Raw genomic sequence first — 26,251 nt, 5'->3', positions numbered from 1 at the left:
CCCTTGGCAAAATAGATTTCTGATCTCGTGCATAACATACATTAGGTTGTCTAACTGCCGAAGCATAAAGAACTGCCTACATGTCCTCAATCTCCTTTGATGTCATCGGAGACATCTCTTTAGATAAAGACACTCCATGCTTAAAAGGTAAGAAACCTTTCTAGGAGTTTTGCATGCTTAAAATGAGCAAGGATTTTACCGATGTATCAAGCTTGGGATAAGTAAAATATATTTTTTCTTGCGATCCCTTATTACTTTGATCTCAAAAATATATACATTCTCCCAAGTCCTTTATATCGAATTATTTGGACAACCATACCCTTACTTCTGACAACATTTTGATATTGTTTCCAACTACCAAAAATGTTATCTACGTATAGTACAAGAAATACCACCACGTTTCCATCACATCTTTTGTATACATAAGACTTATCCATTTACTCAATAAATCCATAGGTCTGGATTACTTTGATAAACTGGATGTTCCAAGATCTTGAAGCTTTGTATCAGTCCATAGACTGATTGAGCTTGCACACAAGATACTCTTAGCCCTTTGCAATGAACCCTTCTAGTTGCTTTATATGGATACTTTCATCAAGACTTCCATTAAGGAATGTTGTCTTGACATCCACCTGCCAAATAGATAAAAGAATCCGGATAGACTTAAGCATGGCTACCAGTGAAAAAGTTTCCTTTTTCATCAAGCCTTGCTTTGAAAGTTACTATGTTCCTTTCTATCCCTCTTTTCCTATTATAGACCTTTTTACACCCAAAGGCTTTTACACCATTTGGTGGTTCTACAAGCTTCCAGATTTTATTAGAATACATATATTCTAATTCTGTTATTCATTACTCTATGCCAAGATGTTGCATCTTTATCTTGGAATGTTTCGTCATATGTCCGGAGATCAGGTTCATGTCCTCCAGGGATCGAGTCCAAAAACTCTCCCAAAACATGAATCTTTTTAGGTTGCCTAACAACCCTCCCACTACGACAAGGCACTTTCTGCAATTGTGTATCATTTGTGATACGTGTTGCAGTTTCCTTGTGGTATCTCATCTTGTACAGTTGGTACTAGGTTAGACATGTCCTTTATTATTTCCTTAAGAACAAATTTACTTATGAGCACGTGGTTCATTATATAGTCCTTTTCTAAAAATCAGTCATTGATGCTAACAATGACCTTCTGATTTTTAAGACTATAAACCTACTTTTGTTTATCTAGGATAACTTACAAACAAGTGAACTCCTATCCAACTTATCATTGTCTCTCTTTAACATATGTGTTGGATTACCCGAATCCGAATATGCTTCAAAATAGGTTTTCACCTATTCAGCAATTCTATATGAGTAGAGAGTTCTAACTTGGAAGGTACTATGTTCACTTTCGTTTTCAGAGTTTATCCTTAAAACAAATTTGGTAATTTTCTGAATAACTCATCATCTATCTAATCATTCCATAAGAGTCCTTTACCTTCTTTCTACTACACCATTCTGTTGGGGTGTACCAGATGCAGTTAGTTGGGATTGAAATCCAACTACTGATAAGTGACTCCTAAAATCTCTCAAGAGGTACTTGCCACTACGATCTTCCATAGTGACTTTTTACTTTAACATTTCTCCGCATCAACCTTGCACTCTTTGAACTAATCAAAGTACTTAGTCTTGCGGTATATTAAGTAAATTTATTTGTATCTTGAATAGTTGTCTATAAAATAGACAAAATATTCAATACTACCTCTTGTCTGGATAGTCATAGGATCACACAAATCAGAATTAATCGTTTTCAACATATCTTTGACTTCATACCCCTTGGACTTAAAAGCTTCTTGGTTATTTTTCTTCCAAGTAAGACTCGCAGGTTGGAAAGATTTCCACTACTAATGAACCCAAAAGTTCATCAGCTACCAATGAATCCTACTCAAGTATAACCTAGCTTTAGATGCCAAAGATATAATTGGTTCATTTCTAAAGGTTGCTTTCTCTTAAAATTAAAAGATGTGTTACTAATTTCCATTTGTTGCATTGTGGGAGTTATTGGATTATAAATTGTCAACCATCATACCAGAATAGATAACTTCCCTATTTTTCTTGATAACAACTTTGTTATCAAAATAGACACAATATCTATAATAGTTTAGAAACTGAAATCAGGTTCTTTCTAAACTTGGTACGTAAAGACAATTACTTAAAATCCATATTTTATTCTTATCAAAAAATAAACATCTCTCACTACAACAGCTACCACTTTTACAGTAGTGCCCATGTGGACGGTGATTTACCTTTCATTTAGTTGTCGGGTTTCCTGGAACCCTGCAATGAATTGCAGACATGATTAATGACATCTTGTATCTACACTCCAGGTTCTGGTAGATAACACCACTAGACATGTTTCAACTAATGAATTAAATACACCTAAATTGTTCTTAGTTCTAAGAAGACAGTCTACCTTAATGTCCAAGTCCTATTTCCAATCATTACAATTGGGACTACTAAGTCTTTTTCTATAGTATGACTACTAGGGATTGACAAACATCCTAAGAATCACAAAAATATTTGGTCAAGATCAACTCCTTAAAATCTCCATGAATTTTGTGTATACAAAATCGAAGAGGAGATTTTATTCATTAATTTTATTATCTCGTCAACTTTACTTTATGACGAATAAAATTAATAGTTGATCTGTCTTTGATCAAATATTTGGTCAAAACTCTTTGAATTTAAAATAACACTGATTCCTCAAACAATATTATTTAAATTCACCAACACCTCAAACACCGTGAATTTTACATGTCACGTTAGTGTGGACGTATACAAATTCATCATTTGTAAGAGGAGAGTTTTACCCATTGACTATTTTGTCAATATAACTTTTTGACAAATAAAATTACCTCAAACACCATGAATCTTGTATGCCACGTTAGTGTGGACGTATACAAATTCAAACATTTGTAAGAGGGGTTTATTAATTTTATTATATTGCCAATCTAGTTTTATGACAAATCAATAGTTGGTTTCCCTTTGGTCACACAAGTGATAGTAGTGACTCCGTTGGGGAGGATACTATTAAATGTGTCTAAGTGTATACCATTACTTGACACTAAGTCCATTAATAAGATTATGCCCCTTCCGTTGGGGAAGATCACACGCTCTTAATTAACTTCCTATAGTCATCCAAAAATGGAAGTCTGTTCTAGTGATCCACAAGCAAGCTCATCCATTATGGAGGAAGGCACTCAGAGCCAACGCGCAAGCTTGTTTGCATCACTTACAAACCAGTAATGGAGACCATGGGATTTACTTAAAAATCTCTCTCCCACTTAGTTATTTATAAATGAGGAATTTTAACTATGCTAGCCTACTAAATATGTAAACCAACATGCACACACAACACAATATAAAAGCAATAAATAGAAAATCTAATTTTCAACTATTATGGCTTTTATCTCTAGTTGTCCTCCGTGTGTTGTCATCCCAAGCTGCTGCCATATTTGGCCACCGCCACCGGGTCTAGCTGTCGCATCCATCTTGCTCCTAGTTCCGCTGCGCCTCTGGTCCTTAGAAGGTTCCACGCTTTGCAAGATTCGATCCGCGACATAAATAGAATTTTACATTTTTGATCCTATATTCCATAAAAGGAATGTACATGTATCTAGATCAAAAATAAAATCCTAATAAAACTAAATACAGCTCCTGCTGTATTTTATAATACAATCATGCACACACATATAAATGCCCTTGACATGTCCAAGGGTCCAATCACACACATAATAACTAAAAGTCATAATAGTTGGATCCTGCATCCACAAAGTTAGCACATCCTACTATTATCCTGCCTAAATTATGTATGACATGTGCATAATTAAACTAATACCAAATACACAGAGGCAAAACCCTAGCTCTGATACCAATTGTTGGTTGCTACTCAGAAAACCTAGAGGTTCCACTGTACAAAAATTTTGTACAAAGGTCTGAACCTTTTCCTAGCTACCATGTGTTCTTTTATATTAAATTTTGGATCGTCTGCGGAACTTAACACGTTTGATCCAAAACTTAATCTATTCGTTCTTTTAGGTTTTGACTTGGGTCTCCTGCGGAACTTAACACGTTCAACCCAAATCACCATAAGTTATTAATTCCATTAAATATTAATTTCCATAATCGGTTCCCAGTACTGACGTGGCGAGGCACATGGCCTTCTTGGATATGGGAGCAACCACCACCGACTAGACAAAACCTTTTATAGAAAACTAATATTTAATTTCCTAAAATAACTTTAGGTTAACCGAAAAGAACAATCAAATCACAAGGAAAAGAAAAAACAAAAGAACACAACATCGAAAAACATATTCGAAATTCTAGAATCGTAAGCCTCTTGTATTTGGTATTATTTCCAAAAATAACTAGTATGATGCGGAAAGAAAAATTACTAGTTATACCTTTTAGAAAGACTTCTTAATATTCTACCGTATTCCTCTTCTAACCTCGGACGTTGTGTGGGCAACGATCTTCCGAGATGAGAAACCACCGACCACCTTCTTCTCCTCCTAGCTAGGTTCGGCCACAAAGAAAGAAACTTCACCAAGGAAGAAAATCAAAACACTAACCAAGCTCCAAGAGATGCTCGCTTCCTCTCCTTCTTCTTCTTCTTCTCCAAGTAGTATCCGGCCACCACAAGAGCTCCAAGGAAAAAGAGAGGGGTTCGGCCACCACAAGAGGAAGAGAGGGAAAGGATGGTCGGCCACACCAAGGAACAAAAGAGGGAGAGAAATAATAGAGGTTGTGTCTCATGAAGGCACCCTCACCCCTTCTTTTATATTCCTTGGCCTAGGCAAATTAGGAAATTTAATTACAATAAAATTTCCTTAATTTTCTTGACATGATTTAATTGAGAAAAATAAAATAAAATTTCCCCAATTAAATTCAAGTGGCCGGCCATATCATGAAGAACAAATTGGACAAGTTTCAATCAACAATTAAAACTTCCTAATTTGTTTCCGGAAATTTTAAAATTAAAATTTCTCTTCAAAAATCTCTTCATAGTTGATAAAAAGAAATTTCCATAATTTTAATTTTACAACATGTGAATAATTTTTAAAGAGAAAATAAAATATCTCATCAATATACAAATAAGGAAAGAGATCTAATCTCTTTCTTTAATCTATTGTAGATCTTTTACAAGAGAGATATTTTAATTTTAATTCTCTTTAATAAATTATATCTTCCACATAATAAAAATTAAAATTAAATTTCTTTTTTAATTTAATTTGGCCGGCCCCCACTAGCTTGGGTTCAAGCTAGGGCCGGCCACCGCAATTTATACCTAGGCCGGCCCTAGCTTGGTTCCCAAGCTAGCTTGGTCGGCCCCCTTTATGTGGGTATAGAAGGTGGGTATAGGTGGGTATAGTACTCTATAAATAAGAGGCTACGATAGGGACCGAGAGGAGGAATTGGTTTTGGTCTCCCGATAAAATTAAGCATCCTGTGTTCGCCCCGAACACACAACTTAATTTTATCAATAATAATTCATTCCACTAGAGAACTATTATTGAACTACCGCACCAATCCCAAATTACATTTTTGGGCTCCTTCTTATTATGAGTGTGTTAGTCTCCCTGTGTTTAAGATATCGAATGTCCACTAATTAAGTGAGTTACTGACAACTCATTTAATTAATATCTTAGTCCAAGAGTAGTACCACTCAACCTTATCGTCATGTCGGACTAAGTCCACCTGCAGGGTTTAACATGACAATCCTTATGAGCTCCTCTTGGGGACATTATCAACCTAGTATCTCTAGGACACAGTTTCCTTCTATAATCAACAACACACACTATAAGTGATACCATTTCCCAACTTATCGGGCTTATTGATTCATCGAAGTAAATCTCACCCATTGATAAATTAAAGAAATAAATATCAAATATATGTGCTTGTTATTATATCAGGATTAAGAGCACACACTTCCATAATAACCGAGGTCTTTGTTTCTTTATAAAATCAGTATAAAAGAAACGACCTCAAATGGTCTTACTCAATACACTCTAAGTGTACTAGTGTAATTATACAGTCAAGATAAACTGATACCTAATTACACTACGACCTTCTAATGGTTTGTTCCTTTCCATTTTGGTCGTGAGCTACTGTTTATAATTTATAAGGTACTGATAACATCATCTTCTACATGTGGCACCACATACTATGTTATCTACAGTATAAATTAATTGAACAACTACAACTAAATGTAGACAATTTGACTAAATGTGATTCTTTATTCATAATGAATGTTTACAAAGCTTAGGCTTTCAGTATACACTCCAACATGATGGATTACCACAAGGATCCATCACATGCTTCTTGGATTTCAAGATGGCCTTCCTTCGTCGTTTTGTGGGACCCGCCTCAAGCATTGGGGCGCCAGGGACCGAGGCAACCCGGTCACTGGATGCAGGTACTGTCGACCCGGGGACTTCGGATGACTTGGTCAGTCAACACAGAAGACAGCTCATCATCCGGGTCATGGAGATGCGGTCAAATCTAGGGAAACAAGGTGATCAAGCTTTGGATCGATTTGGACCGTTCATTGAAGATCGGAGAGATCTGAGTCATCCGTCAAGCACCTGGTCGATCCGACCTAATGAGGAGTGGATCTGGACCGTAGATGAAGATCAGTACTGTTGGATCGGATTTTAGGCTATTTTCCACCGTTGATCAAGCTTCGAAGCATCTCAGCCGTTGGATCAAATTTGAAAGGGATATAAAAGCGTTGAGAAGCTACAGTGTACACCGGGGCTTGGGCGTTCGCGATTTCACATTGTAGCAGCTTCTTCTTCACACCGACGCGTAGCTCCCATTCCACTTCTAGATTTGATCTTCACTTCTCTTCATCTCCGGTGAACCTCTAGTGATCCGGCGACCAGCAAACGAAGTGCAGAACAACGATTTGTGGGTGTTCTTCGATCGTGATCCTGCTGTCCGCGAGCTTCATTCCGGCTGAGATTTGAGGGTGTTCCCTGGTCTTAGCTGCTGTCATGCTCACTGGAAGATTTGAAGGTGTTCCCTGGTTCTTCAGAGGGTGATCCATCTTCATTTCCACCTCGCGTCTCCGGATTTAGCAAGAGTGCTCTGTTTCTTCGACGGCTGGTGATTTCAGGTGAATCCGAGCTAACTAGGGTGTTCTCTATGGCTTTCGAATTCTCCTGAATGTGCTGGTGATTCAGAGGTAGTCGGTGATTGCCGGAAGGGCGTTCCCAGAGGCAGATCTGTGGTTTCAACAGAGAGAAGAGAGGTTTAGTTTCGATTTTGGTTTATGGAATGTTTAGGGTTTTGATTTCTTTAATTTTGTCTTTGTATTCTCCATTACATTGCTCAGATCACCAGATCTGATTACCTAGCTTCGAAATTTCATCTTTGTTTCAGTTTAGTTTGCAATTCTATTTCTGATTTACTACTTTGCAAACCTATTTCTGATTTCTAATTGTAATTCTGATTTTCTCTGAACTTCTATGATTCTAACTAGTGTTTAACTGATAACTTAGTTTAAAATGTAATTCTAGTTTTAATTCCATGTTCGGTTCACAAGTTACAGATAGTTTCAATTCAAAAATTTAGAAAATATTTGTTCGATGCTTGGATTTGTTGAGACATCAATTGAGTTTCAATGTTGAATGAATCACTTGATTGTCACATTGTTTACCTTTGTTAACTTTGATTATAGAAATGAACTGAAGAGTTGGAGATCAAATTGAGTGATGAAGTGGATGGTGATCAAGAATTGAATGCAATTCGGTTTCTATAAATTTGTTGAGCTTGAATTTAATTGTCAATGTAATTATTAGCTGAAGAAATTGATTCCATGATGCTTGATTGATGAGAATGCCTACTAAACTTTGAAGATAAAGAAGGCAATATGAACCAATTCTAGAACAAACACATACTCACTAGTTATCCTTAGAAAAATACGACTTGGGACTCGTTACTACAACATTTGCTTTTATTTTAATGAGTTTCAATTTTAATCAATTTGGGGTGTCACATGACATGTAATATGGCCAACACCAATATGTATTATGGGATAGTAATCAGGAAATCCAAAAACATTGATTCTGAAGCTCGTCGTTTTGAAGTTTCAACACTTTTGCTTTAAGTTGGGTCAGAGTTGAGTAATTGGACCTATGATTAAGGCCTGAAGATTGTATGTTTGTTTCTTCAGGCTCAGTGATAAATGTTTAAGCATATGTTTTGTCTAACTGAACTTTTCCACCTGCTTTTAATAAAGTGCTTATGAAGAAGTTAGTGTTTGTGCATTCCCAACCGAAGTAAATGCTACATTTAGAGAGTAAAAAACTTTTATAGGATGGTTTTTCACATCCTTAGATAGTTATTTTGACTTATTCCCAATTATAATAGACTCATGTCTGTGTTCAAGAAAAAACTACATAACAAGAGTACTTCTTACCTTCTAATTTTTGTATCGTTGTCAATAAGTAATTGGATAAAATATTGATTATGACAATCTTATAATTGAAACTTCCTAGTATTGTTGGGATATTCCAGATATTGTCAAATAAATAATTTTGTATATTGTCAAATTTTTCTCTTAAGGAGAAATGGAATTGATCCTCGTATTTTGTGAATTATTGAAATTTTTGGTTGTCAAACCTCTTCATGGTAAAATTTCGTACCTTTCTCTATCTATCCATTAATCTTGAATACTCATTAAAGGTTAGTTGGTTAGTGTAAAAGCTTTGATAAAGTGTCTGCTAGGAAATTATTAATTATCGTAATATGTTTCTAGTGGATTTTTAATCCTCTATTTATGATTGCATCTATAAACTTTAACCATGTTTTTATACTTAGAGTTTTATTTAATCCTTTTGTTTATTGGTTGTAATTAACAACTTCACAATCAGTTCTAATGGTAATTTTTGATTTGCTGCAAATAAATAACATAAAGGCATCAAAAGAGTAGATTACTGCTAAGACTTCATAATCTAGAGAAACTAAGTGACCTTTTTCTTTATATTTTTTCGAAATGTATCTACAAAAGGCTTCAGTTGTTTTTGGTTTGTATTTTGAGGTTTTTTGAATAAGACACCTCCCCATCTTGACCCACAGCCATCAGCTTCAATTGCCATGTAGTCTATGTCTAATGGAAGAGTTAGAACTGGAATGGTTTTTACCATTGCTTTGATTTATTTTACTAGGTAAATATCTTATTGATTAAAATATCTTTGTTTAGTAGTTAAAGTTTTATTATATAGAGATCTATTGATTTTTCTAATATTTTTTAAGTAATATCTGACATAGTTAAGAAAATCAAGAAAAAGCTTTTAAGGCTTTTGTCTTCCATTTTATCTGAAAATGCTAGTAATTTGCTTGTGATGTGTGGTTGAAGGGTAATTTTTTTCTATCCTATTTCAACTTCTAGAAATTTTATGTGTTTTGTAGCTAGTTTCATTTTCTTTCTAGAGATATAAGTCCATGTTTCTCAAAAAGGTTGAAGATAGTAAATAGATAAGCAAAATATTCATCTTTTATTTTAGAGAAGACTAAAACATTTATAGAAGTAAATTAAGAGAAATTTCTAAAAATATTATTCATCTTTCTTTGAAAGATTTGAGATGTCACTTTAAATCCGAATGACATTACTTACAATTCAAAATGTCTTTCTAAGCCTGAGAAGGTTGTCTATTTGATAGATTTAGGATGCACCTTAATTTGTTAAAATTGTAATTTCGCATTGAACTTAGAGTATCATTAAGAGTTAGTTTTTATCAAGTATTTTATATTCATCTTCCTGAAAATTATCATTTAATCTTTTATAATTAAATATCATCTGTGATTGTCTATGTTTTTATTCAAATTCTTTATTTACTGAAGGTCGGACTTCTATTTCACATTCTGTTTCCTAATTAGTATATCTTAAATCTTGTTTCCTAATTAGTATATCTTAAATCTTGCGTCTTAATAGTAAGGTCGGAGTTGATTATATGAATAATTTACAATATGTCTTATATTTTTCCTAATATTTGATGGAATTTTTTCCTATAATTTCTTTTTTTTCTAGTCTAGAAATCATAGAGTCTAAGTAAGTCCGTAAGTATTAACAATCCTATATTTTTGCGTGTTTATTAATTGGAGGAGGTATGTTGGAGAAAGTAAGTCCGTAAGTATTTACAATTCTCCTGCATTGATGTTTTCTTGTAAATGTTTTGAGATAAAGGTTTATACAACTAAGTATTATTAGTTGATGTTCTTGGAGGGCTAGTGAATAAGAGAGGTGCTGAGCACAAGTTTTGATGCTCATAAAGTGAGTGTAAGCTAATGGATGAATGAGTGTACTTTCTTTCATTTAACACTTTTTTTTATCATTCAAATTTTACCCCACTAATTTTAAAAAGTAGATGATTAACCTATTGAATAAATTTAAAATATAATTTAAATCTTATATTTTCCTAGCGAATGGATAGAGCAAGCAATGAATTATGCTATTATTGAATAGATAAATAGAAAAATCATAAACATATGACTTGAACCGTGTTAGTATGAGCTATTTAAGGAGGTTGGCGTTAATAATAGTGTTCAATAGCAATCATATTATAATAAAGAATCACTATGTAAATATAATTGTTATCTATAAATGAAATTATATTAGAGGGAAACCCTATGCATTCCTTCCATTCAAGATTATAATGGTGATGTTGATTGATCCAAAGGACTTTCTTTTTCAAAATATGTCGATAGAGGATTCATCATAGTTGCATGAGTGCAGATCTGTGTAGATTAGGAATTTGGCCAAACTAGTAAATCATGATGAAGTGTTAGACGCAATTAGGCTGGTGATTGGTTCAAGTCACTTGAACCTAATAGTTTTGATATCTTTCTCAATCAGAAGAATTGAGAGAAGGTTTAAAGCGAGGTGGTCAAATTTTCTTTAGATGTAAACAAGAAATTATTATAGTTCTTCTTAAGATTTACAACCAAAGAATCAATTCTGTTCCATAAGCTTGTGTAATATCTTTAAAGTTAAAGCTTCTTCCTATCTAATGACTTTCCGTTAACGAATAATATATTCTGTTCATCTAACTAATTACAGAAAATTAATCTCCAACAAAACTACTTTTCACTAGGATGTACAACGCCAAAATAACATACATTTGAAACCTTGTCCAATGACATCTAGAGACATGTCTATGTCAACATTTATCTATGGAACACTGAGATATAAAACAATTAAAGTGAAGGCCAACTTTTAGTGTAGACTTAGGCTCACATCTGATGAAACTTGCAACAAAAACAAATCAAATGTTGCGAAGGAATCTTCCATATATTTTTTAAAGAGAAACCCTTTTTTAGTCGTTGGATCTTGCCCAAACTTAATTTCCAATCAATTAATAAAGAGTGGCCAATGATATACCAAATTCTAATAGAACCGGACTCTCTAGAATTTGATCCTGGATTTGAGCCACAAAAATCAGCATCGAGAATGTAACCGGAAGCAGAACTGCAAAAGCTAAAATATATTTTATTTATTTTTTACCAATTCGGCTCATCAAAATAAATCTGGAAGTATTTGGGGACGACCAACAATCTAACATCCCATGTTTATCATTACGAGAGGAAAATGTCACTACATAGAAGCCCTACTGCTGCACAGTAGTCAGGGGGCAAAGCTAAAATATAATATGCAATTATCGAACATGGCTTTAGATAGGGAAATTTGACCAGCCAGAGCCATAGTATTATCTCAGTTTACAACTTTTGTTGACTATAACATGGAATGGGCAAAATACTGAACCATCCATTGTGCATTTGCAATTAGCAGTACGATAGCCAACTAGATATCACCCTGACATGCCTGGCCCTGCAAATGTAATCAACATTCATTGTGTCATGAAACGAAAGAGTGCATGCATACACTAGCATTGCCCAAGGCTTATGATGGATTTTACATTTTTTAAAAAACAATTTTTTATCTACCAAAAGAAAGAGAAGTAGTATTTTTTTTTTTAAATAATCTTAGAAATGACAGGTTCGGTCTCACAAAAAGTTCTCATTCATCACTAGGATAAATCCAAAAGCACGAACAACCCGTTCAACGTTCTTAGATCAACCGTCCATTAAAAAAAATCATCTGCTAATTCGCCACTCAATCCTTAAATGTTTAGAAAACTAAAAAAGGCAATCTGCACTGGGGCAATAAGTAAGATAACATTAACTGACATAATAAATGTAATTGATTCTAATCGAAAAAGATGTTATAGGGAGTCCGCCCCTATGTCCTATGGATCAAATTATTATAAGTCCTCTGCAGGAGTTAGACCAAGTTTATAGGATTTGGGATCCTGAAGAGATATTGTAGTACTCCCTAGTCTCTTTCACTGACTAATACTAGTCATCATCGATGTTATATGTTTTAATAAACTTGCACATGCTCAGCTGGTCATATATGCACTCCATATAACACATTAGCTCTTTTCTCCCCTAAGCAATGACTTTGATGATTTAATAAGATACATTTATAAGGTTACCATCCTTGTAGGAAGTTCCCAGTAGAGAAGGCACAAACCTCATAAGTCATAAACTCGTCAATATCAAACTCAAGCCCACATGAAAAAACTTTGATGATCATGTTCCGCCATAAAACCTCCAATGTAAGTCCAATGTCCAAATATAAAAAGTTGAAAGTTGCAATGAACCTTGACAAACACCATCAATATCATGTAAACTCTATGAGCAAGAGTCTTAACCACGTTAGGATATGGTTAGCTCGTCGTTCAATTATTAATGGTGTTATAGTCTTTATATAAAATTTAATGGAGGGATAAGATCCATCAGGTCAACTCCAAATAGTTGGGACAATCATAGCCTAATGATGGTGATGATAATAGAAACTTGTTACAAAAGATAACTATAGAATATTCTTAAATTGCATCCAATTTTATATGTTACAGTGGTATCCTATCTGAAGTACCGTGGAAGCATAAATCACCTAACAACTTCCCTCTTCCATCTTCCGAGAATTGATACATGATCTCAAGTCGCCTCCAAACAGGCTTATATTCTTTTATTCTCTTTTTTTTTTTTTTTTTTTGTAAGTTAGCACTAGGTGTCCAGCTTAACAGGCTTATATTCTTGATCCAACATATCAGCATGATTTAGAATCTACAGTTAATAATGAAAGTCCAGTTGGACCTTCTGTTGATCTTAACTATGCTTATCCATTTTTAAGTCTGGTAGACAAGCAAACCATACATTTGACTGGTCAGGATTTGGCATATGTATTTGTAATAATGAATCAGAAGTGAATTTATGTTCATCATATTTAAAATACTCAGAGAAAGATAAAATAGTATACTAACTTGTTTGACTTTTACATTGGCAGATTGGCTTCTTAAAGCCTCCACCAAGCAAAAAATGCAAGTTTAAAAGTATGCTACCCAAACTAACAATCGGTTAAGAAGAAGCATATAGGAAATAGATGAAGAGAGAGCAAGAAAGCAAGCCAAGTCCATGCAAGGAAAAGAACTTTATGCCGACATAAAATACTTAAAATACCAAGTTCCTAGTTTACGGTTCACATGGAAGATGTTGGATAGTATACATTTTGTTTACTCTATGGTGTTATCAACATAGATAAGATAAAAATTTCTCCCTTCAGGTGCTTATAGTTAATCTAGTTTGGTTGCAGATCCATGCATCAAAAAGAGATGGCTGTGTTTAGTCTTACTATCAATACGGAATTGTCAGTAGTTTGTTCTATAAGAATGCTAGCTGTTGCAGGGAGTGATGGAACACACTTTTTATGGTCTATATACACCACATGAAAAAAATAGGGAGAATTTTTATACTGAAAAAAACCTATTACACTAACACAGATATGGTACAACAGAAGCGAGTTGTTTTGCACTTGATGATAAGAGAAAGGCACACCACAATCACAAGATTTTAATGGTTACATTAACTAAAATATTTGGTGCAGACTACTATGTGTATAAGAAACATTGTAGGTGGAGCAAAATTCACTCAAAAAGGATATATCTAAATTTTTAAATATATGCCGAACTGACATATAAACAAAAATTTAGGTTCTCTATCAATGAGGATTAATAGCACCTTTATCGACACATAGTTGAGATAAACACTAGAAGTTGTTTCAATACACAAGAAAGGTAAAGGGTTGCTGAATGATTTTGTCATAAAAATATGACAGACTAATGTATAGTTTGTAGGTACTAATTTTTATATTATTTATCCTTTTCAATTTTTCCTATATTTCTTGGAAGAAAAGTAAAAAAGTTTGATCACTATTCCCTTATTTTTAAAACTAATTTCACAATCATGGTTTTGCTGTCTCAATACAATACATAAGGTTCTGCCATTATTTTATCATAAAGTAAAAATGTCCTAAAAATATAGCACTGAGGATGGTAATCCACAACAAATGTTCTTGTATCATAACATTACAAATTTCCGGAAGCAATTAATGTATGAGGAGATCATTATGTGACATTGTATTGCACCAAAGAATACAATAATAGCTAAGAATGCAACATTTTGCTTGTCTTGAATCATGGCTGCATTGACTCTTCATAATCAGAAATTTAGTTAGTCTAGTACTGAAATTCAAACTGACGAATAGTAATCCACTCATACGGACTATTCATCCCAAGACTGTGTCCCAATATCTATAATCTTAGAGGTGATACCAGGAACGACTTGGACACTTGGACACATACATTTGGAACATTGAGATAGCTACTACCGTTGGAGGAATTAAACCACAAAGAACACCTTGATCTAATATTGTTGACCCATCAAGAAGAAGAAATGGGAATAAAAAAGAAATTTAGGTTATCTTACTTGGAGTGATACCGAAAGCTCGGCCGGCACAATTTTTGGTCCAGAAGGAGGTTGCTCTTTCTCTTTCTCGTTGCCTGATCGCCCCACAAGACCCAACCTTCTCTTCTTCCTGTTCAAATTCCAAACTTTCTTATCCCGGACCTTCCACATAATTCCGTTCCTAAAGATGACCTTCTCCGACTTCCAACCCGGATGACTAGTATCAATGACGGTTACATCGGTCCTCGAGCACGCCGACAAGTCCAAGTCCGTCGAGCCCCTAGCGGTGCCCCGCTTTCTGCGCATTTTCGTCCGGTTATTCTTGGCCTCGGCCACGCTGTTGTCCGCGCTGGAGGGAGGGGAGGTCGCGGGGGGATCACGGCAGCCGTCGATGCTAGCGGAAACGGAGGGAATACAAACCCTAGGGTGGGACTGCTTCCGGGCGATCTTCTTGGTTTTGGTCGCGGCCGGTCCTTCCATGACAAAGAGCTCCGCGAGGACGCCGCCGACGAGATCGAAGATCTTCTGGCTCTCATCGAGTCCGGCTCCGAGAGAGGGAAGCGGGTGCTTCTTTCGGGGGAGAGGACTGTCGGTGGGAGGCAGGCCAAGGGCCTCCGGGGGCAGGATTGCAGGAAGGTTAGGATTAGGGTTGGTGTTAGTAGGGGGATCGGGGTTGAGATCAGAGGAGAGGAAGTGATCGAGGTGGTAATGGAGGGGGACGGAGAGGCCGCGAGAGCTGTGGAGGCGTTGGAGCCAATCGGAGGTGGAATTGGAATTTGCGTCGGCGGTGGAAGTGGAACGGGAAATGGAGCAGAGCATTTTGATTAGTAGTGGAAGGAGGAGTTGTCGTCCTGCGACTGCTAAATTGTAGGTGGCGAAAACTGGAAGGGGGTGTTTGTTAATTGTTAGGAGAGGAAAAATGGTTAATGATTAATTAGAGTAAGTTTGATGATTAATTACTCTGTTTAATTATTATATGTTATACATACAAAATTAAGAGAAATATTAAATGAGCGTTATTTTTTTTTAAAAATAAATAAATGGACACCTCTTTAATGATTTTATTCAAGTTTAGGCCTAGTAATTTTTACAGGTTGTAAACCCTAACCTAAGTATATTATAGTAGTTACTCTGTAATTTTTATAGATTGTAGCTTCTATTACAACTTTGAATCAAAGAGTATTTTTAAAATAAAAATATTGAAGAAACGACATTTTAATTATTATTTTTTTTTGAAAAAAAAATGTGATTTGTAATATTTAAGATGCTTTTTTTTTTGTCTCGGAAAAAAAAATAGGTATAAGCACAAAGGGAGTCTACTAAATTATATTATTCTTAAGGCAACTCAAATGCAAACTATTGGAGATGATGAAGAATATTAGCCAAGTGTATTATAGGTAACTGACATCAATTATCTACTGAATTTAGACATCTTGGAATTAAAATTAAACAATTGCTTACACAATATACTAAATTGTTCTATATCAGAAAAAGATTAAGTATGGCATCATAAAATTTGCCTTATCATAAATTTAAAATAATAAATAATAGACATAATTGAATTCATCATATGGTTTATTTTACTATCAATTTAACATAATAAACAAAATTATGCTATTATATATTCTATAATTTTTTAAACTATAATAAAAGATATTAAATATTTTAGTGCAATTTTGTGGTTCGAGACTGAATATACAAATTTCGCTTGGGTGAAAAGTGAAAAGGGCAATGAGAGAGAATTACTTATCTATTCAAGAATGATAATATAAATTTGATTTCAGCCAAAACTTTCGTTTTTTTTGTTTGGTACGTGCCATGAGAGGGGAAAAAAAAGAACAATTTAAGATAGAAGCAAGTCGGAATATAGACTTGACGTACAGATCAGAACGTACAAATCATGGATAATAGTAAACAGAAGTAGATTGGTGTACAGACCGGGTGTGCAGGTCGGAACGTACGAATCATGGATTATAGAGAACAGAAGCAGATCGGTATACAAACCGGTCATACAGGTCGGGGCGTACAAACCAAGGATTACAGAGGACAGAAGCAGGTCGGAATACAGACCTGACGTACAGGTCGGAACGTACAAGTCATGGATAACAGCAAACAGAAACAGGTCGGAATACAGACCTGGCGTACAGGTCGGAACGTACAAACCATGGATAATAGCAAATAGAAGCAGGTCGGTGTACAGACCAGGCGTGTAGGTCGGGACGTACGAACCATGAATTATAGAGAACAGAAACAGGTCGGTTTACAGACTGGGCGTACAGGTCGGGACGTACGAACCAGGGATTACAGAGGACAGAAGCAGGTCGGTATACAGACCGGGCGTACAGGTCAGGGTTTACAGCCTTATGGCTCAGGATACTTGGATCGATGAAACGAGCAAGTCGGGACATACGAACTAGGGATTATAGAGGACAAAAGCAGGTTGGTATACAGACCGGGCGTACAGGTCAGGGTTTACAGCTTTATGGCTCAGGATACTTGGATCGATGAAACAAGCAGGTCAGGCTGTGCCAGCTAAAGATGCAGGTCAGGATTTATAACCTCTTGGTCCAAGGTAAACAGAATTGGATGCAGTATACAGGTCGGGTCGGATGAAGTTAGACGTACAGCTTTGGAGTCGGGATAAACAGAACCGAATTAAGGTCGGGAGGTGATATCAGATCGGGGTTAGCAAGCGCAAAGACCCAGCTTAGCGATCACGAGCAGAGGATACCAGACACTATATGATAAGCAAGCAAGGGAATCGTAACTACTTGTCAGAGGATAATCAGAGTGTCAGGGAATATGCCAACAGTCGGGGCTCATTACTCCTTTTGTCATGTCGCCAGCCTATGAGAAGATGTCGCGTGTCATTCACCGCCAGACAAAACCTGACAGCCGACATTCCCTAACACCCACAAGACCCCAGAACACATCCGGTGCAATATAAAAAGGGATGTTTTGTCCCTTACGCAGGTACGCTCACTCGTCATTTCTCACTCGTCTTTACTTTTCGTCCTTTCTCTGTGCTTCTGGAGAAAAAGTACCTCACTTAAGCGTCGGAGAGCCTGACCCAGGGACTTTTCCCCTGGTTTCTGGTTTCTAACGACTCGTGGACTATTTTGAGAATACGCAGAGCCCTAGCGTCATCATCCTTGTCATCACCTTTCGTCATCCGCCCGTGGGAACCCTTCCGGAGAGTGTCAGATAGATCGGACGCAGCAGCGACTTTCCGTCAACCTCCAGTACATTGAGGCCCGCCTTCATTCGACTCAGCTTCCGGACGGGATCAAATTTGGCGTCGTCTGTGGGAACACAATAACCTGTTCCGGAACGTGAAGATGGAGGAGTCTGGTCGCATCAACGTCACCATGACTGCAGGAGAATACGAGCTCTTCAAGGAGGCCAAGAGGAGAGTGACCTCCGAGAAACAAGCAACTGTCTCACGACCGCGCCAAGCTCCTGAAGCTTCCAAGGAGCCCATCCCTGTTTCAGATCGGGGCTCTAAGAGAAAACAACCCGAGGAGTTTCCCCAGATTCCTTATCGCGAGCCTAACCTGGGGTATTATCAGCCAGGTCCCCATGGCCTCAGCCTTAAGAAAGAACAACCTCAAGTCTCCATGGCTGAAAGTTCCATACCCCGAGATTCAAAGAAAGGGAAGACTCTCATCATATCGGAAATGCTCCCAGAAGATCCGGATGAGAAAGTACCCTTCTCCGCTAGGATTTTGAACGAAAAATTACCTAAGGGCTACAGGGCCCCATCGATCGGGGAATATGATGGAAGCAAAGACCCAGAGGATCATCTACGTAAGTTTAAGAATGCAGCTCTATTACACCAATATAGTGATGCTGTCAAGTGTCGAGTTTTCTTAAATACTCTATCTAGTTCGGCACTAAAGTGGTTTGATGGATTACAACAAGGATCCATCACATGCTTCTTGGATTTCAAGATGGCCTTCCTTCGTCGTTTTGTGGGACCCGCCTCGAGCATTGGGGCGCCAGGGACCGAGGCAACCCAATCACTGGATACAGGTACTGTCGACCCGGGGACTTCGAATGACTTGGTCAGTCAACACAGAAGACAGCTCATCATCCGGGTCATGGAGATGCGGTCAACATTCCAGACTCGACACACCGGCAGGTCCGTCCTCTCAGCTTCCCGACAGGATCAAATTGGCGCCGTCTGTGGGAACGCACCTGATCTGGAACGTGAAGATGGACGACGCCGGAAAATTTTACCATACTCATGACCTCGATGGGTTTCGACGGGTATATCGTATCCTCCTCACTCCATGGGTATTCGGGAGTCGAGGAACTGAGCCAGATCCTCTACTGGGTGGCAGGTCAGTTTTTGCGTTATCTTTCATCTTTCAGTTATATGATCTGCCCTAGTTCCTCGATCGAAGACCCCCCGCCGATCGGTCGAGAGTACATTATCCGAGCCATGGGCTCGATGTCGAAGACCCCGAGCCGATCGACCGGGCGTATATTATCCGAGCTGCGAGCTCGATGTCGAAGACCCCGAGTCGATCGGGCGGGCGTATATTATCCGAGCCACGAGCTTGATGTTGAAGACCCCGAGCCGATTGGCCGGACGTATATTATCCGAGCTGCGAGCTCGATGTCGAAGACCCCTCGCCGATTGGCCGGGAGTACACTATCCGAGCCACGGGTTCGATGTTGAAGACCCCGAGCCGATCGGCATGGCGTATATTATCCGAGCCAAGGGCTCGATGTCGAAGACCCCGAGCCGATCGGGCGGGCGTATATTAGCCGAGCTGCGAGCTCGATGTCAAAGACCCCGCGTCGATCGGCCGTGCGTATATTATCCGAGCTGTGAGCTCGATGTCGAAGACCCCGCACCGATCGGCCAGACATATATTATTCGAGCTGCGAGCTCATTGTTGAAGACCGTCGAGCAGCGACGTTAAACTCTAGAGTCGAACCGACGACTATAAACCCTTCGACCTGAAGACCGTCGAGCGGCGACGTTAAACTCTAGAATCGAACCGACGACTATAAACCCCCCGGTCTGAAGATCGTCGAGCGGCGACGTTAAACTCTAGAGTCGAACCGGCGACTATAAACCCCCCGGCCTGAAGACCGTCGAGCGACGACGTTAAACTCTAGAGTCGAACCGGCGACTATAAACCCCCCGCCCTGAAGACCATCGAGCGGTGACGTTAAACTCTAGAGTCGAACCGGCGACTATAAACCCCCCGGCCTGAAGACCGTCGAGCGGCGACGTTAAACTCTAGAGTCGAACCGGCGACTATAAACCCCCCGGCCCGAAGACCGCTTCATGGACCAGTTCATCGGATGTCCCTTCTCACCCGTTTGGGGTTGAGTGATCGGCTTATAAGATATTTTGTCTCCCTTATTCAGGGTCGAGTGATTATCACTGATATCAGATCAGCTTCAGATATTTTATTTCCCCCGTTCGGGGTCGAACAGTCTTCACGGGCATCTATCTCTCTCGTTCAGGGTTGAGTAGTCTTCGTTGGTCGTGGTCCAGCTTATCGGACTAGCATATCAGATATTTTATCTCCCCCGTTCGGGGTCGAGCGGGCATCACTGGCCTCAGACCAGCTTACTGGATATCTTATCTCCCTCGTTAGGGGTTGTGCGGTGATCACTGGTCTCAGACCAGTTTATCGGATCTTCTATTTCCCCCGTTCGGGGTCGAGTGTCTTCACTGGTCTCGGACCAGCTTATCGGATCTTTTATCTCCCCCGTTCGGGGTCGAGCAGCCTCCACTGGGCACGAACCAGTTTATTAAGTCATCGCCAATGGTCTCGGACTAGGGTATCTTCATTGTTCGCCGATCGGGGCATCTCGCGGGCTCCAGGTCTTTCGATTGCATGAGCCTCGCACCCACTTGGGACGCTAACTCCGTACTTTTCGTTCTCCCGTGATCATCTCCTGGGCAGCATTATCTCACTCGGTATTATTCAATTGACGGATCAACATTTTGTGATCGCCCGTTTAACATTCTCTGGGCTGCTCAGTGAGCACTCTCGTAGTTGTCGGACCGATATCACTTGGTCGTCCGATCGGCCACACGCTTGAACTAGGTCGCGCGCTCGACGCTCCCTAGGTCGCCCAGTTGCATTTTACAGGCATCCAGTCGGCATTTCTTGATGGCTCGGTTCCCGTTCTCCTGATCCTTCGGTCGACATCCTCGCGGTCGTGCGCTCAGCACCTTCCGCACGACGTCTATCCACTCAATCGACATCCTTTCGATCGTCCGATCGGCACCTTTGTGGTCACACGCTCGACATCGCTCATCTGCTCGGTCTACTATCATATTACTTGTCGCATGCTTGACATTCTTGCAGTCCCCTCGGCATTGTTTCCATCCCTCATGATACACCATACAACGATTGCTTGCGTAACATTATGCGAGGGATTCGACGATAGGATTTTGTTATCGAGAGCGTTTCAGCTTGTGCGAGAGCAGTTCGGCTTTTGCGACTAACTATCTAGTCAATCGGACTTGCGCCTCCTTCGACTAGACTTGAAGGAGAGGCTTGTGATCCGGATGCAGGTTATGGCATAGGATGGAAAGAGAGGGAAGAGGAAGGGCAAGGAGGTCTTTTCATAAGATAAGGGTTTTTTCTTTAAAGGGGGCACTGTAGCAATCGCAAGGGGGGCGGTTCATGCGTAGTGGAGGCGCCGCCACTAGGAACCAGTGGTTCCTTCGTCCATCACCGACACCACCAAGGAGCTCCGCCGGCGACGAACTCCACGAGGCCAACTCCTCTGCTTCTCCAGCCCGCCGTCGACGACGCCTCCGTCAACCTCCGCCTCATCCCCTTCCTGTTCATCGCCGTCGGTCGCCCACTTGGCCGTGACAGCCTCGCCAACGTCCACTCCCGCCAGCACATGACCCTCGTCGAGAGAACATACATGCTGGAAGATCCCTTCCGCCGCGCCTTCGCCGATCTCCGCCTAGACGCCGCCATCTCCTACTGTCTCCTGCCATGGACGATCGCCTCCGCCGCGAAGTTCCGCCTCCCCCGCCTCGAGTTCCTTGGCCACGGCGCCTTCGTGTTCTACGCTACCGCGTGCCTCCCCCAGAGGCTACCGCCACTGACATCTCCTGTTGCAGCCACTGCCGCAACCACCTCCGGAATCCAGCGCCGTCACCTCTGACAGCCACTGTCGCCGTCGCCTCCGGCCGTCAGCGCCATCGCCTCAATTGTCGTCTCCAGCGGCAGCGGAAGCCGCCGCCGACACCTCCAGGCAGCATCGTCACCCTCCGAGCAGTCGTCGTCCGAGAGCTCAGGTATCATACTATGCCTATATTCCGACCTGCGAGCCGAGGGTGTGTTCGACCTTCGTGCCTCTATTGTATCCCGCCCTGCGAGCCGATGGAGTGTTCGGCCTTCGTGCCGCTTTTGCATGCCGGCTTACGAGCCGAGGCTGTAGTCGGACCGTCTGTTGCCTTGCGGATCCATATCGCGCACGGCTTCGAGCCACTGGAGCCAGCTACTCATCTGGCGGGCATCTATCTGCTCTTCACAGTCGCGACGACTCGATCAACGCCGCAATCAGCTCATCCATCCATTCGAGGGCGCCCCCCTGGGGTCAGGGTACGTCATCGTACCTTTCCTGCATTTATTTCACTATTTTGTCATTAGTGTTCGGCTACTTATACATTTGTGGGACCCGCCTCGAGCATCGGGGCACCAGGGACCGGAGCAACCTGGTCACTGGATACAGGTACTGTCGACCCGGGGACTTCGGATGACTTGGTCAGTCAACACAGAAGACAACTCATCATCTAGGTTATGAAGATATGGTCAACATTCCAAACTCGACACACCGACAGATCCAACCTCTCAGCTTCCCGACAGAATCATATATATAAAATAAATGAAAATTCACTTCAAATGGCCTTCAGAATTCAGATATGTCACAGCCACAGGCCGTGTAAATGCCGTTGTGCTAAACCACATGCTTGTAGATACTTCAAATTTTATAAAATTTGGGAATGTTTTTAACAATTACATCGGGTTTTGTGAAGCGGATCCGGATCGTGGGCACAATGTCTGGTATAGATCCGACCCGTTTGGATGGTTAAGAACTACGGGTGTGTAGTCACGCTTTCTCATTTTCACCGGCAAAATTGCGAACAAATCGGCAACGGCGACGACGAAGACGAAGACGAAGACGAAGACGACAGTTGCTACCACCGTTTTCTCTCTGCTTCACTTTTCTTGTGTGCATTCGCTACTCCGCTGCCCTGCACAGTCGATCGCCCAGACGAAAACGTAGTCGATCGATTTCTCGGTTCAAAGCAGGTTTCGATTCGATCACCACTCTCTGATTTACAATTCGATGATTATTTTAATAGAAAAAAATATTTTTATTTTTGATTATGAAGATTCCGGCAAAAGGGGTGGGAAGGGAGCTGGGTATGGTTGTTAAGGTACCAAAAGTACCAGTTAGGGTTCTTTGTTCTTCGGAGAGCCATGTACTCGTAAGGACAAGGAAATGAAGTGAAAGCATTTATCTAATTGCGACCTTTATGCAATCATTAAACTTGCAAGCTATAGGTTTTCCCTGACGGGGAAAAGAAGTCAGCAATTGGCTGAATGTCAAGTGTTCGATGTTCTTGCTAACTGTTGGTTCTTTTAGGCTCTGAGTTTTGGGAATATTGTTAAAAGTACTGAGGTGGAACTTTTTGGTTGAAATAAAATGCAACGTAACAAATTTTTAGGATTTAGTGGCTATCTCGGCTCTTGCAGATTGTTAAGACAAATCCAGATCATCTAGTCCTTTTTGTTGAGGCAACTAGCAGAGGGCTTGTATGTAGGCAGTTGCTTGGCCTTTCTTTTCTGAAATTAAATGTATGCCTGCTGTCAAGACTCAAGATCCTGTTCTCTGGTGCCTGATCCTGAATTTTGTTAAGAAAAAAAATTTTCAAGTCACTCAAATATGAATTATTTACCAATAAATCAACGCCTAGTTCAACTACCAGAGTACTGTTTTTTCATAACCTTTTCTGATGGTTTGATCAATAACTAGAAATTGATGTAAAATATCAATAATATTTGATACTTCTTAAAAATGTTTTTGGCATGAGTCCATAATGAACTAAAATTAAAATAAGTTTGTCTCAATGTGTCCATCGCCAACTCATATTATGGGAGATGTTTTGCAGAAGCTAAGTAGGGAAAGATTGTTTTTGTTTCAAAAATCATCACCTCAACACACCACCAACTTGCCCAAATGACAGAAAAAGTTTGTGGCTGATGATGTATTCTAAAATATCCACTGTCTTGGAGTACAATCAGAATTTTATCTCAGGATGGATGTTTATCTCAAATCTGTCATATTTATTATGTATCATTCGTCTCATGTCGCTATGCATGTGTTATAGTCCATAATGTAAGTGTGTGTTCTGATCTAGATCATTAGGCATAGCTGTCTCACTTTGATCTTAACAGACTTGCCACTTAAAAACTCCTTAATATTTTATTTCTTTTTTTGGATTATGCATTACAGGTAATATGGGGATAATCAGAAGCAGTTTCTTCTTTCTAGTAGGGACTGGTTGCGGAGTGTACGTTGCCCAGAATTACAATGTCCCAAACATAAAGAAACTCATAAATACATATATGTTTGTGGCAAAGCACATTGAAGAATCCTACAGGAAGCCTAAGAAAGATGACGATTAGCCGGCATAAAAGTAATCTTTTCCTTGGCGTTGATTTCCCAAATATCCATGGACCCCTTAGCTGAAGAATGGTTGAAGATCACTACATTTAGCTGATCATGATTTGACAAGATAATATACTTGCACCTTTATCTTTCTGATGGATAACAGCATTTGTGCTATAGTATGCTTCATTCAACCTATTGTTGCAGAATTTGCTTGACATATATTAATAATTCAGCACAGCAACATACTTTGCACGGATGAAGAATTTGAGCTTCACGCTGTAAAATTAACATTTCTTGTGAATTTCATATGAACTTGCTATGCATTGATCGCAATTTGAAATTTAGCAGTGGTTTAGCTCCTCATTTATGGATGAATGCTATCCATTGCAAACTTTTCCCCATTTTCAAGTGTAATTGTGATGCTTTGTCAGAATACGTCAATGCTTTTTAATGACATCTAGATCATTGCATTCGTCAAAGTAAACATTGCATTCTAGATAGTTGCCACAGCTCGTCAGCACATTGTCATTTGTCAACTGCTACCCAAGTGCCCATGGAGGTGTGCGAGGAGTTTCACATTCAAATATGGTAATACCTCGAGTTTGAAAATTTTTATTTAATTTTTCATGTTTACTTCTCAAATTTCCGGCCCCTAAAACCAAAAACTTCAGCCTCGAACTTGTTTGGTCTTCAAAGGAGGCAATCTATTAATCAGAGATGGTCAATTCCAACTGATAGAATTCCAGCGCCTCTCCGGTGGCCCCCGCCGCCTAGGAAACCCTCCACTGTGCTCGAAGAGGAGCAGGGTGGTGGATATGGAGGAGAGGGGAAGCTTTGCTAATTCGAGGCAGGAGCTCGAAGAATTTGCGTCGGACTGTTTCCATTATTTTGGAGGACATCTTTTTGTCATCCATCTCTACTTTGATCATCATGTAATGTTTGAACACAGAACCTTCACTTCTGAGCATGGCGTCGAGATTTTGTTACTGTCGTTTTATATCATTAATATTCCATCTTATTTCAGTGTGTGTTGCTGTTGATCCCGTTTGAAAACGGTGGCGACGTGAACTGCTTGTTGTTGGTGCATCAGGGTCGGTAAGAGCAGGGTGAATTGTTTGCACATTAAAAATATCCTCCTCGTTTCTTACAACTAAAAAAATACAATAATAATAAAGAAATAAACTAACAGAAATAAAGAGGAGACAGAGAATTTAACTTGGTTACAACCCAGGGGTTGTTAATCTAAGGCGATGAAAAAGCTCAGAAAGATCTCATTCTTTGAAGGCGGAGAAGCCTTTTACACACTAAAAGTTCTTACAAGTTGCTAGGAAGTTGTTACAGAGTTGATTGATTAATTTCCTAGCTCCAGGAGTCTTAATATAGCTTCTGGAAATCTTATCCCGAGTGTTGAAGGCGCCTCCAAGAGAGTTGAGGGCGCCTCCAAGCAGTTTGACCGGATAAAGCTCTATCAGGTTGCAAACATTCACGAAAACTGGGTCTGAGACGCCTCCAATGCCCTTGAAGGCGCCTCGGACTAGTCTGAGGCGCCTTCAAGGTGATGGAGACGCCTTCAATGTTGAGGGCGCCCTCAATGATGTTGAGGGTGCCTTCAACCTGCATGGTATAAATAGCTTTCAGTTTCTCTTTTTCCTCTTCTTTCGAAGCTCCGATCGCTTGGGTAATTTCGGCCAATCGAAATAGGGCTTATCCGAACCCAATTTCTGGCATTCTCCT

General features: G+C 39.6%; 2 protein-coding genes across 2 annotated transcripts; one reads left to right on the top strand and one right to left on the bottom strand.

The window, feature by feature from the left end:
* Positions 1–11,508: 11,508 nt before the first annotated feature.
* Positions 11,509–15,733, bottom strand: LOC122036002. The gene is made up of 2 exons (XM_042595169.1): positions 14,867–15,733; positions 11,509–11,867 (listed from the first exon to the last, which is right to left on the bottom strand). The coding sequence occupies exons 1-2, from the start codon at positions 15,662–15,664 to the stop codon at positions 11,841–11,843; spliced, it is 825 nt and encodes a 274-aa protein (XP_042451103.1). The 5' UTR covers positions 15,665–15,733; the 3' UTR covers positions 11,509–11,840.
* Positions 15,734–22,963: 7,230 nt separating this feature from the next.
* LOC122035999 lies at positions 22,964–24,918 on the top strand. The gene is made up of 2 exons (XM_042595165.1): positions 22,964–23,151; positions 24,359–24,918. Exon 2 carries the CDS (start codon positions 24,364–24,366, stop codon positions 24,529–24,531), a length of 168 nt encoding a protein of 55 aa, XP_042451099.1. The 5' UTR covers positions 22,964–23,151; positions 24,359–24,363; the 3' UTR covers positions 24,532–24,918.
* Positions 24,919–26,251: the final 1,333 nt, after the last annotated feature.

Source organism: Zingiber officinale, unplaced genomic scaffold (genome assembly GCF_018446385.1).
Source record: "Zingiber officinale cultivar Zhangliang unplaced genomic scaffold, Zo_v1.1 ctg129, whole genome shotgun sequence".
Taxonomy (NCBI): domain Eukaryota; kingdom Viridiplantae; phylum Streptophyta; class Magnoliopsida; order Zingiberales; family Zingiberaceae; genus Zingiber; species Zingiber officinale.
Note: the sequence above shows the minus strand (reverse complement) of the source record. Positions and strands in the feature narration are given on the sequence as shown.

What these genes read in the sequence shown, in the direction of transcription:
- LOC122036002 (XM_042595169.1), bottom strand. Translation starts at nt 15,664, where the DNA reads ATGCTCTGCTCCATTTCCCGTTCCACTTCCACCGCCGACGCAAATTCC. An exon ending in AGCTTTCGGTATCACTCCAA is followed by an intron (nt 11,868 to 14,866) that starts GTAAGATAACCT and finishes TTACATTTGCAG; the next exon opens with GGCCAGGCATGTCAGGGTGA.
- LOC122035999 (XM_042595165.1), top strand. Translation starts at nt 24,364, where the DNA reads ATGGGGATAATCAGAAGCAGTTTCTTCTTTCTAGTAGGGACTGGTTGC.